The following is a 14187-nucleotide window of genomic DNA, read 5'->3' as shown; positions in this document are numbered from 1 at the left end:
CTGAAGAAATCACAGCAAGTGAGGCACTGGTCCAAGTAACCAGGACTGCTCTCCTTGACAGCCTAGCCCAGCCTGACTTATGGGGTGGTGAAAAAAATGATTTGGAGGGGAAACAGGCTGTGTGGGCATGCCAGTTCTGGCGTATATTAGCTATGCAACTGTAGGAAAGTTTTCAATGTGCTAAGCCTCAGTTTCCCCATCAGCAGAATGGAGATGGTAATGGTTCTTGCCTCATACCATTGCTCTGAGAAGTAAACTGAGTAATACATTCAAAGAACACAGCCCAGAGTCTGGCACAATCTAAAATCTTAATAAATGTTAGCTAAAAATAAAGAAAGAAGGGGGGAACAAAAGCTAGCATTAGTTCTCACCCACAGTCCGTGATCTATATGGCAAAAGCGTTTGCACCCACTTTCTGGTCAGCTCAAGGATTCAGATAAGTGTATGAAATCAAGACCAGGATCAGGGGCCGGGATATATCTCAGGGCATAAGCACTTGCCTGGCAAGCCTGAGGTCATGAGTTCGATTCCCGGTACAAAAAAAAGAAAGAAAAGAAAAGACCAGTTTCAGCAGGGGAAAGGGAGGCCCAACCCCCAGGCTAACCAATCTAAAGCAGCTCAAACCACTTTACTTAAAGCATGACTGCTGCAATGGGAGTTGAAGATTTTCATTCAAGGCAAAAAAGAGCCAAAATCTCTTTGATACCTAACACATCAGGAAGGAAATACCAAGGCAGGCACAAAAGAGAGAAAATGACCAAACAGCAAAAGTAACTGACATTCCCCAGATAGCTGCTTCTCCACCTCCTGCAACTACTTTTTTTTTTTAAAAACTTGCAGGTTAGGAAAAATTGAATCATCTCAATTTTTCCAAGGAGAACTGTATAAATGATTAATTTTAAAATGCTATCTGATGTTCATATGGGTGCCCTTTTCAAGGTACTTTCATAAAATCTCATTCAAACTCTACAAGTGGGAGGAAGACATGTAACTCCAGCTATGATTCCTCAGTCTAGCTGCACCCTAGAATCAAGAGGGGAACTTCTAGAAACTGCATGCCCAAGCCATACCCCAGATCAATTAAACCAGGATCTCCGGGGTTGACCCTACATGAGTATTTTCAGAATGGCCTTCTAGGGAGACCCTAGACCCTACATTCCAATATGTAGCAAGAGCTGGGAACCAGTAACTTTTTCTATTCCCCAAACTCCAAAGACATCCCCTCCTTCTCCTCATCCTGTTGTGGAAATGAGACGAGGGGTCCTCATCCCCCTATTTTACAGTTATGAATACCCTGTCTTAGGGAAGCCACATGATTTGCTGCTAAGAGGAAGGGCTAGGAACAGAATCAAAAAATCCTGACTGGGGAGCATGTATCTCCTGGCTTATGTGTTCCTACTGCACTCCACGCCCTCAGCTACCCTGTAACCAAAGGTAGAGCATATGCAGGCAGCCATACTCTTCTTTTTTTTTTTTTTTGGTTTTTCTCCGGTACCGGGAACCGAACTCACGACCTTGCGCTTGCCAGGCAGGCGCTTTTGCCGCTGAGCTAAATCCCCAGCCCCAGCCATACTCTTCTGATACAGCTAATAAGGCGGGATGGAGCAAAGGAGAGGCGGAAGGCTTTCTTAAACTTCACTTCTGAGCCGACTCCTGCTGCAAAGGAGACGTAAAGTGATGGTGAGGCATTCTGGCTACAAACACTGGCCAATGGCTCACAGGCGTGAAGGGGCAGTGGAAGGCTTGGTAGGCACAAGTGCCAGGCTGCACCTCAAGTTTCTAATTCAGTAGGTCTGACGTGGGTAAAGCTGATGTACTCTTTGGGGCCACATTTGAAGACCCATTTTTTTTTTTTCTAGGACAAAATCCCTGGAGGGCCTACTGAGCAGCAAACAAACTGGAGAAAAATCCAGGGTGTTCTCCACCAGCTGCCAGAAAATACCGGTTTTATGTCAGTGGTGGAAATAAGTCATGTAAGCTGGGTTTTAAACTCCTGGAGCGGTAACATACCTTTTAATATTCCTGCCTAGCACAAGTCTTAACTGGGGAAGGGTCTGTCTTCTTAGGTACAATCAGTTTTGCTAGAGAAGTTTTTTCAGAAAAACAGAAAGTGGTGTATGTACCCAAAAAAGCTGATTTTCAGAATACAGGAATTAAACAGTAACTATGTAACTACAGAGATAGCACTAAAATGTCCTCAGGAGCCTGTAACTGCTGCAGTTAGAACTGTATGTTGGTGGAAACCGAGTATTATGAGGGGGCTTAATGTGCTTCTTACCCACCCTAGTCATAGGTTCTAAGTAATCGATATTTTGCTAGTTCAGAAATGGAAGTTCAGGAGAGGTTAAGTAACCTAACCAAGGTCAAAGAACTAGCAAGGGACCAAGGTTTGTAAAACTCAGTAGTAATCAAGAGGAATACCCTTGGGTAAGGCCTCCATAGGGGACTGTTTTGAGGACTCTCTATGGACAGATTTGCCTGCTTCCCACCTTGTGCTCCTAGGACAGAAGTAGGGAAAGTTCCCAGGGCTGAAGAATCCTAGAGACCTTTCCTGCGTGAGGCAGCTCAGCACGGTGTCCAGGCTCGGTCTGAGAAACAGAAAGGCCAGCTTCTTCCATCGACCCTCTCTCCAATGACCATGGACATGGAAATTCCATACTTCTAATTAAAGGGAGGGGCTGGGGATTTAGCTCAGCGGCAAAGCGCCTGCCTCGCAAGCGCAAGGTCGTGAGTTCGGTTCCCGGTACCGGAGAAAAACCAAAAAAAATTTAAAATAAAAAAATAAAGGGAGGTCCCTTCTGGGCCAGGTGTGGTGGTACATGTCTGTAACCCCAGCACTCAGGAGGCTGAGGCAGGAGGATCACTTCAAGCTGGAGGCCAGCCTGGGCTACAAAGTGAGTTCAAGACCAGCCTGAACTGCATAGTGAAACCCTGTCTGAAAAAGACGGGAGGGAGGGAGGGAGGGAGGGAGGGAGACGAGAGAGAGAGAGAGAGAGAGAGAGAGAGAGAGAGAGAGAGAGAGAGAGAGAAATTGATCTTCTGGCTTTCGATATCCCCTCAGACTTCCTGCTGCTCTGTACTTTATTCCTTCCTAGACAAGAAAACCCTACAGGATTCTGCTAGAATTTTGGCTTTGGTTAGCAGAATGATGGTTTGCTCCAGTCACAGGGTGCAGGTAAGGGATACCTGCCCGTGACACCGTTCCCTTCAGTCCTCTTAGCTCAGGCAGAAACACCAAGTTACCTCCCACCTTCAGTATCCTCCTCTGTAACTGACACAGGGACAATACAGTACCCGCTCCAAGGTTACTATGAGGGTTGAATGCGTCATCGCGTCAATACAGTAACTGCACTGACCAGCTGGTCATGTGGGGACCAGTTGGAAATGCATGTTTACCCACCCAGACCCACAGACTCAAACTAGGGTGCTCAATAAGCCTTCCAGAGGGTTCTGATGCCTCTCCAAGGTTGACAACCTCTGCTCTAGAACACAAGCTCCATGAGGGTGAGCATTTTATTGGTTTAATCGCTGCTGAATCCCTAGTGCTGCAGCAATGTCCAGCACGTCATAGGCACGCTGCTTGGTAAATATTTGTTAAATGACTGGATGCATCAAGATGAAGCAGGAGAGGAAAGACCGAGGCTCAGAGAAGTGTGGCACGTCTAGGTCTATGTGCACCATTCGTGACTAGCTGTGCCTCTCCCTGATGTGTAGGAAATTCTGTAAGTTGAAGGCTGCCTGGCACCTCACAACTGTATTCCCAGCCCTCAACCCTGCTCATCACCGCAGGCCCTTGGTTATATCCTACTGAGGGCAAAGGTCTCTGGCTCTGAATCTAGCTTCACACCACCCCTGTCAACAGGTGCCACGGACACCTCTCTCTTCCTAAGATACGCAAAGGAATTGAACACCAAGCCCCTGATCATAATGCAGTTTACCTGTCTAACTGTTGGCCAGTCTTCCTCACCCAAGTGCATATCCCATGGCAGCAAGGACTTTGCTCGCTGGCCCCAGAGGCTGAGGGCACTCCATAAATACCTTCAGAGTGAGCGGGCAGCACCTGGCTGGGTGGGACTGATAAATGCCAATGCCCTTCGGCACCTCCACCATGCTAAAATCAGCAGCTTTTCCAACAGTTCTCACATGCTGCAGTGGGGGACACGGAGTGAAGGGACATGCTATCAAAGGAGCTATGAAGGAATTCCAGGGATCTCCTGCTTTTCCTTAGCCTTTATCACTCTGCTATGACAGTTCTACTACCCCTGCTTCTCATACACACACACACACACACACACACACACAGAGCCCTGGTGCCAGATCACTGGCAAGAGTCGCTTCACTCCAGAAATTCCAAAGAAGGGCTTGCCTCCGATAAGACTCAGGGGAAAAAAGTTTATTGATTTATTTGTGTAATGAGGGCTGCCAAGGTGCTTTGCAACGTGGCTCAGGTGAGCGGTGGCCCATCAGGGAAAGACTTGTGTTGTCGAGGAAGAAACAGGGTCTTAGCTCCTCTACCAATGCACAGGCTGGTGAGTTAGTCTAACTCGTGGCAGTTCCAATTGGAAAGCATGCTGTCTACTAGGCAATAGGCTAAGACTTTCCACATGAGATGTCAAGTCATCCTTACCGAAACCCTTGGAGGGAGGTACGCTCTCATCTTATTCCTGTTTTATACTCAGAAGGAGGAACTGGTTCCAGGTGATTTACTATTTGTAAGTAAGAGAGCCAGATTTGACTCACTGCCCTGTGATGATCTTTATAACGACCTCATCTACTGCAAGGAATAATGTGTGGGTCAAACCTATGATTGTCTGCAGCCCACAAATACTTCTCGATTGTGACTAAGATACATGCTCCAACAGCTATTTCTGTTTGCTTTGCAGTAGTGAATGAAGAACTTTTTCTTTTGCTTCCTTCCTTCCTGAACTCCAGGGAAGAAACTGTAGCAGTGAAAGGGGTAAGTCTTTGAAATTAGACAGACTGAGATTCAAATTCAAACTCTGTCCCTTTCTGCCTGTGTCATCTTGAGCTTGGCACTTGACATCTCTCAGCCTCAGTTTCCCCACTTCCAAGGTACCAGAAAAATATGATGTGTGACAGTGCCTGGCACATGACAGCCACTGGATGAAGGTCACTGAAGAGAATCATTCGTGTTGATCGTCTTTATCACCTGTGTTATGACTTGTGTCAAGATGTCCCTCCAAAGCCTCATGAGGTGATAGGTGGGGCTTTTCAGAGGTGGCTGGATCTAGTGTGTGATGCTGGGATCAAGGGTGAGTGATTACTAAATTAGTCCACTGATTGGTCTGGCATAGCTCTGGGTGTGGATAATGGGAAGCCTCACCCTGCATGTGAGTGCTACCTGCCCTAAGGGTGTGGAGCCTGGATAGAACACGCAGGGCAGAAACAGGGCTGCTGTCACCACTTGCTGCTTTGACATTTTACTGACTTCAGCCCGTGGACTATTTCTCCTCTGCGATGTCCCCCTGACATGCCATGCTGGCCTTGGAGCCACCCAATTGTGAGCTACTATAAACCCCCTCCTTTAATTTGGGGTGTCAGGTATTTTGTCTCACTCAGCAACAAGAAAAGGAACTAAGGCCTGGTACCGGTTACTGTTTTACTTTAGTGACGCAAACAATGTAAGAAATTCCTAGAATACGCAGAGCCCTAACCATCCAGGAAAAGCCACAACAGATGCGGCATCGGAAGGCCGGCCCACGGTCATCTCATCCTACCAGCCACCTGATGCCTCCATCTTGACACTGTATCCTTCCCATGTCAGCGGATCCCAGGGCGGCCCCAATAACCAATTAAACAAGTCAAGGCCCACTGAGTGGGGAGGAAGACAGTGTGCTGGGGGGTGAGCGGACCCGCTAGCAAACCAGGCTGGGACAACAGCAGGCAGCCGACTGGGGAAAGTCAGCAGCTGCTGTTGGCCTGGTGTCCTTGCTGCCAGAGAGTGATGAATGGAGCAAGACAAGAAAAAAATGCCAACAAAGGTGTCCCTAATCTTGATGCAGCTTCATTTTTTTTTCCTTTCTGGCTGACCATTGAGTGAGAACTTAAGCCTCAGTCCCTTTTCTTTGGCAGACATTTGAAACTGAAAGATCCCGTTTCTTCCCAACTGGGAGATGTCATGGGTAGAAGCATTGAGGAGGCAATTTAGGGGGGTGGAGGGTGGGCATGTGACCCCTCCCCTCAACACATGCTCTGCTCCACCCCCTTTTCCTTCCAGCAGCTTTACAGAATGTGCTTCCCCACAGGACGGACCGACTGCAGTGCATACCGGCCCCATCCTCACCCACCCCACCCCATTATTTTGGCAAGAGGTTTTCAGCTTTGGAGCTAGAGGCTAAACAGCCTGCTGGCAAAGGTTAAATAACAAAATGCTGCTGTATGTAGAGTCTTAGCTTTCTCTCCTTTTATCTCACACTGAAACGGGGATTCCAGGCAGCCCAGCAGCTCATCCCAGCTGCCACAGGAGCGAACCAAGCAGTTTGCTGTTCTACCTAAAACTGGGTGGGGCCGCTGGCCTTCTCGTGCTGGGAGATGCGTGGCGGGAGTTTTCACACAGACTCAGCCCTGGCCCAGTGGAAGTGCTTCCTTTGGCAAGCAGAGAGGAGTTGGTGACAGAAATGCTACCAAAGCCACCTTGCCATCAAGGGGATTCCACTTACGCAGGGCTCCTTGTTGAGGTGAGAGCTACGGAGCCTCATCACCTGGAGACACATAGAGAGCGCCTGACAGCATGAACCTATCAAAGCTGGCACCTCCTTAAAAATACCACCCAAACAGGGCCAAGGCTTCTCATACACAGCTTTGCATCACGCACTGGCCACCTCTAACTGTCACTCATCTAGCCTTGTCTCTCCTTACATGCACCTGAGCTTGGCAGGCCAGCCTTCCCAGTAACTAAGGCAACCTGATTCTCTTCCTTTCAAAAGGGCAGTGTTTCTCTCACAGCTACCTGGGACCCCAGGGGATTGGAAAATCAGGTCACTTTGGCTAAGCCCTGTCCCCAGGAGGAGGAGAGATGGGGACAGACAGGAGCTGTCTTGGTTCCTCAGTCCCTGGCTGTGGGGAGCATTTGCTCAAGTGACTCGGAAATGACTTTGATCTCCTCGAACACACTGCCTCCTTCAAAGAGCTGCTCTGCCTCCATCTCTGTTCTCCCATCCCCAGAGCTCTGGTTAGCTGGCTGATCCCAGAAGGTAGTTTTTATGGTGACCAGTCTCCTAAGCTGCCACAAGAACCTTGCTGGCTTCTCTAAGGCTCCTTAGCAACATCTCCCTGAGATCCGTATCACATTTACCCCTTCTAAGAATAAGTGGCAACTCTGGAGCCCAACTTGTGAAAAGGGCCCTTGTGGGCTCTGGCATGGGGTGATTGAACCAGGGCAGACTCAGTTTGAGCTGCAGTTAGTGAATGTACAGATTCAGAGTCCTACTAGCTGGGCTCCAGTTTTTACTTCACCTTTCCAAGTCTCAGTGTTCCCAACTGAAAATGGAAATCATACTGTTCATCTCACATGGCCATTGAAAGGACTGAGATCACAATATAAAAGTTTAAGCCTACGGTCTGGGGATTTAGCTCAGCGGCACAGTGCCTGCCTGGCAAGCACGAGGTCATGAGTTCGATTCCCGGTACCGGAAAAAAGAAACAAACAAAAATAAAATAAAATAAAACATTAAGCCTCACAGGGAGCACAGAGTTCAGGTTCAACAGATGGCAGCATTTATTATTTTGCTCATTTGTGAATGCTCAAATCGCTTATTTCTTCCTATTCTATATTCTAGTGCTAACCTTATTTCTTAATTTTGACATACGATGTTCCCATGCATGGGAGACACTTGTGAAATGTGAACAGCTTAAACTTAAGCCTTGCAAAGAGCAGACGTGAGCCAGGAGTGTTTGCACACTCCTGCAATCCCAGCACTCAAGAAGCTGAGGCAGGAGGATCACTACAAGCTCAAGGCCAGCCTGGGCTACATAGTAAATTCATGGCCAACCTAAACTACATAGCAAAAAAATAAATAAATAAACTACATAGCAAACCACGGTCTTTAAAAAACAAAACAAAAAAAGAGCAGCAATGAAGACCCTGAATTTAAGATGAGATATTAGTATTACAAGTCTAGAACTATTAGACAATCACTTAGCAAAGAGATATGGACCATAGAGGCTTTGAGTACATTACCTGGTGAGCTGGTTGTACTTCCAGTTCAGAAAGCAAGTCAAAATGTAAGCTGGTAGAAAGTGACAGCAGCCTGACAGTAACTCTAAATCCATTCTAACTGGTTATGAAAATAATAATTCACCTGTGATGGCTGGTATTTTCACTGTAAAATTCCTACGACATGATGTGCAAACAACTGTGACACCATCAATAAAACTTGCCCACATACCCAGCAAAAAAAAAGTAACTCTGCTACAAGCATAAAATATACCTGAATTATTGCCACAGATGAGGAGAACTTGGATCAGATTTTTAGGGAAAAGTTTACGTAAGAGAAAGAGAAAAAAACACCTTCCCTAGTCTAAAGATTGGCATTTATTTGCTGTGTGACCATGCTCAAGTCACTTGTGTCTGACTGTCAGTTTCATCGGTGGAATGAGCGAGGATTACATAAACAGAAAGGTTCACTCCAGCTGCAACCAGCCTCCAAGTGATATAAAGGTGTTTTTGTTTTTGTTTTTGTCTTTTTGAGACAGGGTCTCGCTATGCAGTTCAGGCTGGCCTTGAGCTCACTTTGTAGCCCAGGCTGGTCTTGAACTCATAATGATCCTCCTGCCTCAGCCTCCCGAGTGCTGGGATTACAGGTGTGCGCCACCAAGCCCAGCTCGACATAAGGGTTTTGCAACTTACTTTATCTAGTAAAAAGAACTGGCACTCTGAGTACCTCCTCCAGGCCAGGCTCTGTGCTTGCCGCCCTATCTGCTTTAGCCTATTTAGTGTTCAGAGTCACCCTTGATGGCGTATGTGCACCCCCTTTATCCAATAAAAGACAAAAGTGAGGTTCAGAGAGACTACATAACTAGCCGAGGTCACTCAGAGAGCAAGCAGCAGACCGAAGATTTCAGGACCCAAAAGGCTCACCCTCTGCATTATTCACAGTTGCCCTCTGGGTGACCACAGGCTGGCACACGGGCATGGTCACAGGTACGCGGTCATGCCTGCTCCAGCTCCACTTCCCAAGGCCAAATTCCTGAGGCAGTGGACCAGAGGCTTTGAGTCAGCAGCTCATTTAGAACGAAGCTGAATAGTGCAGTGGTTAGAAATGTGGGTTCCGGAACCAGCCTGCTGGGCATTCACATAGCAGTTTCACAAAAGCTGAGTGCCTTGGGCTGGCAATGTAGCTCATTGTGAAGGCCCTGGGTTTTTTCCCCAGCTCCCCTACATGACCCCCCCCCCAAAAAAAAAGAAAGTTGGGTGGCTTCACAGAATCTACTCTCCCTGAGCCTTGGGTAATGGAAGTAAATGACTGCACCTAGGCCCAGCATTGTTAGGACTTAAAAAAATAATCCATGTACAGCTCCCAGCAGATGGCTGGGATATAGTAAATGCTCAATTATTTACTCTTCACCTAAAGAGGAAGACACTGAGGGTCATATGTAGTTTTCAAATTTATCCTTGGCAGGGGTTATGAACTTGGGGCCCACAGGTCTCAGAAACTGCAAAAAAAAAAAAAGTGTTCACACTTTAGGAAGAGTCTTCTTATCAGTCTCCTAAGGGTCTGGGACATAAAGGAGGTTAAGACTTTGAGTGCTTAGATCCAACTTCCTACAATATAAACTATTTCAGAAGCAGCAGGATTAGAAAAACTTGGCCCTGGAGTCATAAGGGAAGTTTCTGAGTCCTCAAGAGCCACATGGGCCTTCAGGACTTCTTACTCAGGTCTGCCTGGGGTTCCCAGGGGGTTCCTGAATAAAGATTTGAAAACAAAACAGGGAATGAGCGAGAATCAGGCTTCAGGAACTTTCTCTGGTCGGGCCAGGCCCAATGAGGCATTCTTCCTCAAAGAATAATTGGTGTGTTTCTTTTTGCATACTGTGAATTAAACACATGAGGAACAGCTCACAGAAGCACCCAACTCCTCCTGTCCAGGAGCCAGCTCTAAGGGGCTGTACGCCTGGTCTGAAGCACCTGATTCCCTAAAGACTTTGGCCTCCCCGGACTGGCCTGGCCTCAGGTTCAGCTCGTGTGTTGTTGGAGCCTTTGGCCCAGCGGGCAGGGCCCAAGCTGCCCACTGGACCCTCTCCGGTTGTTCAGACAACTCTCCTCAGGAATTCCGGCCTCCCGGTCTTCCCTGGGTGAGAAGGGGAGAGAGCTGGCAAAGCGGGCTGCTTGGCCGCTCTTCCAACCCCCTGGTGAAAGGGAAAGCTGAAAACCGGAGTCCCTACCCCCAGCAGCAACCAGCCCGATGGCACACAAAACAGCTCAGCCAGAGAGGGAGGAATGTGCCAAGACATTCTTCAGGGTTGGTAACCGGAGACGCTATTTTGTCCGTGGTGGCTAAGAAATCACTTTTCCAACCCAAGGACCATTTGACTGACTTCTTTTAATTCAAATTCTTTTTTTTAAATTATTATTATTTTAAAGAGTAAAAGAAGGATAACATAGTAATAGGGGGGGCTTACCGAATTACAGACAAAGTGGTAGGAAATTATCAATGGTTGTTGTTTTACATATTGTTATCTACAAGATAGTTTCTCAGGAAAACAAATAGACAAATAATAGTGAGTTACAGACAAAAGTGGTAGGAGATTATCAATGGTTGTTATACTATACTTTGGTATCTTCAAAGTGGTTTCTGAAGAAAATAAATAGAGCTATACATGACTATTCTCAATGGTTGTAGGAAACACATAGTAATAAACATACATCCATTTACGAAACAGCATAGGAACAATACAAATGTTACAGAGTTATGGACAGATTAGTAGGAAAATGACTGACTTCTTTTAAATTCAGGGGAATGGGCAGGCATCTCTATGATCAAGGAAAAAGACAAGGGAACACACACACACACACAAGCACATGCACGCACACACATACACACAGATACAGGTGTGCTCTTAAAGGGTGGAACTTTTTTTAATAAATGTGATGTTTGCTTGTTTCACAGCATTGAGTGGTAGAGAAGTGACTGCCCACCTTGCCACCGCAGAAAAATTTAGTTTTCAGCTTTGGTAAATAATTTCCTTCTTCCTGCAGCCCGCCCCCAGTAAAGTCAGGTAGGTTACAAAGAGGCAGAAGGCTCTGAAATCCTATTTGTGAACTGACAGGCCTTGGCAGACCATCTAAGCAACCACTCTCATCGCAGAGCCCTCAAATTTCAGAGAGGTCAAGGAATTCTCCCATGGCCACACAGGCCGGACTGAAAGGCAAAATTTGTTACTGTACAGAAGGGAAATTCCAGAGGACCGAAGGTGGATGTCCTCTGCTCAGCTTGGCACCAAACCTTCACAGCTGGCCCACAACACCTGCCCAGCACAGGTGGGATGATCAGGAGGTGAGACAACGAAGCTTAAAACCTAGTCATGGGCTGGGGATTTAGCTCAGCGGCACAGCACCTGCCTGGCAAGCCCAAGGTCGTGAGTTTGATGCCTGGTACCGGACAAAAAAAAAAAACCCTATTCATATACAAGGTGAAGAGGAGGAGCACCTCCATACCTAATGATTTGTTTCTGACTTCTATTTTTTTTAGCCGATCTTCCTAAAAACAAAGATTGTGCAAGCCTGGAGCTAGGGCTCTAGGAAGGCTACAGTATCCAGCTAAAACATGGTACCCTGCTGGGCACAGTGGCGCACGCCTGTAATCCCAGCACTCAGGAGGCTGAGGCAGGAGGACTGTTGGGAGTTTGAGACCAGCCTGGGCTACAAAGTGAGCTCAAGGCCAGCCTGAACTGCATAGCAAGACCGTGTGTCAACAACAAAAATAATATGGCACCCTTTTTTTCCTTCAACCCCCTTTTTTTCTGGGCTCTCTCCATGTATTGTATTCTTCAAAGGTTTTTTTTCTGTTTACAGCAATATATATTACTAGTTTCCCATTCATGAAAGTGGTATGAAGATGTTTAGAGTTGATCTAAAGTTTAGTATTAAATAAGCAATTGCTCAGATGGCTGTATCAAAAAGTCATGAAAGTGGTCCACCTAAGAGTAAAATTGGGCAAACTGAGTTCTAGCCAAATTAGTTCTTTGTGGAAGTGCATGCTTGCCTTTGTCCAACAGGAAAGAATGACTGGTGTTTGTAGGAAGCTTCCTAAGACTGGATGATTGTTATAGCTGGTGCGGGCAGTCCTCGGACCTCCTTGTGCCTCAGTCTGCAGCAGGGACTTGCTGGAGAGAGACTTGTAAATTTCAACCAGTCTTTTCTAAAGAGGAGAAAGGAATAGGGACAGCCAAGTTCTCCACCACAGCCAGCGCAGCCCCTAGGGCAAGTTACCTGAGGCAATAGAGGTGATAGAGAACCCTGTCCAGAAGACAAATTTGGAGGCTGAACAGGGCAGGACTGTAACTGGGTGTATGCTAGTAGAAAGATGAAACTTCTTGGGCAAATCCCACCTCTGGGCTTCAAATTTTCTCTTCTGTTTAAAAAATGGGAGTTGAGCTCTGATCTGTGTCCACTTCAACTTTCAAGAGTACCGCTATTACTCCTTCCCTTCAAAGCAAATCATCTGCCAGCAGGAAATCAAGGGGCAGCCTCCCTAAGAGACATATTCTAGTGTTAAAATGTCATCTTTCAGATTATAATAAGACATTCCGCATGGTGCTAAGCTCTGAGTAGGCACCCTGGAAATGACGGATGAATAAATGAACACAAGTCCTCAACAGAAACTACCGGGAATTTTAATTATCATCCCCGCCCCACACACACACCCCTTGCTGCACACCCCATCCTGGACTTCTTAGATGCCACCCCCAAGCTCCACTGGATGAGGGGTCCAAAAACCTCACCTCACTTGCTTCACAGGGACCTAACTCTCAAGGACACAGGACCAGGTAAAAATTCCACATTCCTGAAACACCGGCCCAAACCCTATGTCTGCAAAGGATACCAAAGCAGTCTGGGGTAGCAGAAGCGGCCTCTCGAGCCCCAGGTATTACACGGGAGGGTGCGCGTTCAAACCAATGCTCAGCGTCACAGCGGGAGAAAAGTCTGGAGCGGAGCCTCCCCTTGCCTCAGCAAAATTTCACACTACAGCCGGCGTGGTGCCCACCAAGGTCAGGACGCGCTGGTGCAGGGCTGAGGAGCTTCAGTCCCCAGAGGGCAGAGAGGGAGGAAGCCCGGAGGGGCAGGGCCTGATGGGAGTCTTCTCACCTGCATCCGCATCCTCACAGCTTCCAAGTTGCTGAGAGATTCCTGGAGAACCTGTCTCCCTCATCCGGCCTCCCGCTCCTTCCTGCCCTTCCTACTCTCGGCCTCCCTGACTCGCTCCTGCGCTCTGGAGCCCCTCAGGCACCTGTCAAAAAGCACGCTCCACGCTGCCTGCCCCTCGCCCCGCGCCCTTCCTCCGGTCGTCTCCCACCAACCCAGGGTCCCTACCACCCCTACAGGCCAGATCCCATCCCTCGGGCCAAGAGGGCCTCCCGGGAAGACCCGGCTTGCCCGGGCTGGGTCGTGTCCCCCTCCACCTCCCGCCCCCGTCCGACCTTGCTTCCTAAAGGGGCGGGGGCGGGGCTAGCACTTAAGGTCAAAACTCTCGGCAGGTGCCGGCTGGGGCCTAGGTCCTCCACCTGGGGCCGGGGTCGCGGAGCCCGGGCCGACCTCCGCTCTCGGCACCCACTGGGGCAGCAGCGGCGCTCCAGAAAGGGCGAGGGCCAGGGGCAAAGTGAAGAAAGCGCGAGAGGCGCGCGCAGCTCCCCAGCCCTGGCCAGCCCGGCCTCTGGTCCCAAGGGCAGGTGGGGGCCAGGCGGGGGTCCCGGGAGGAGAGGGCTCCTCCCACCCCGGCTCCTACCTGTCCCGCGGGTCGATCCAACTGGTGGTGCGGTTCGTGTGGTCTATGTAGTAGACCTTGCCGTCGAAGTCGCGCGCCTCCTCCCAGCCCTCCGGCAGGGGCAACTCCGGCCGGGGCATCTTTCCGAGCGCCGCCCGCGCTCCCCCATGCAGTTCGCGGCCGCCGCGGGGCTCAGCGGCTCCGGCCAGCCGCCCCGGGTCCAGGGGGCCGCCGAGGCACCATG

At 48.7% G+C, this 14187-nt stretch overlaps 1 protein-coding gene across 2 annotated transcripts in view; it reads right to left on the bottom strand.

Annotated features, from left to right (window-relative positions):
- Wwc1 (WW and C2 domain containing 1) overlaps positions 1 to 14187 on the bottom strand; it is a gene marked incomplete at its 5' end in the record, with an annotated part of 166521 nt that extends 152334 nt beyond the window's left edge. For both annotated transcript variants that reach the window (XM_005376298.2, XM_005376299.2), the window contains 1 exon segment: positions 13965 to 14187. In XM_005376298.2, coding sequence (XP_005376355.1) covers positions 13965 to 14083 — 119 coding nt within the window.

The sequence above is a fragment of the Chinchilla lanigera genome, unplaced genomic scaffold, assembly GCF_000276665.1.
Source record: "Chinchilla lanigera isolate Chin_1 unplaced genomic scaffold, ChiLan1.0 scaffold00007, whole genome shotgun sequence".
NCBI lineage: Eukaryota > Metazoa > Chordata > Mammalia > Rodentia > Chinchillidae > Chinchilla > Chinchilla lanigera.
The sequence above is the reverse complement of the archived record's forward strand: the minus strand, read 5'-3'. Positions and strand labels throughout refer to the sequence as shown.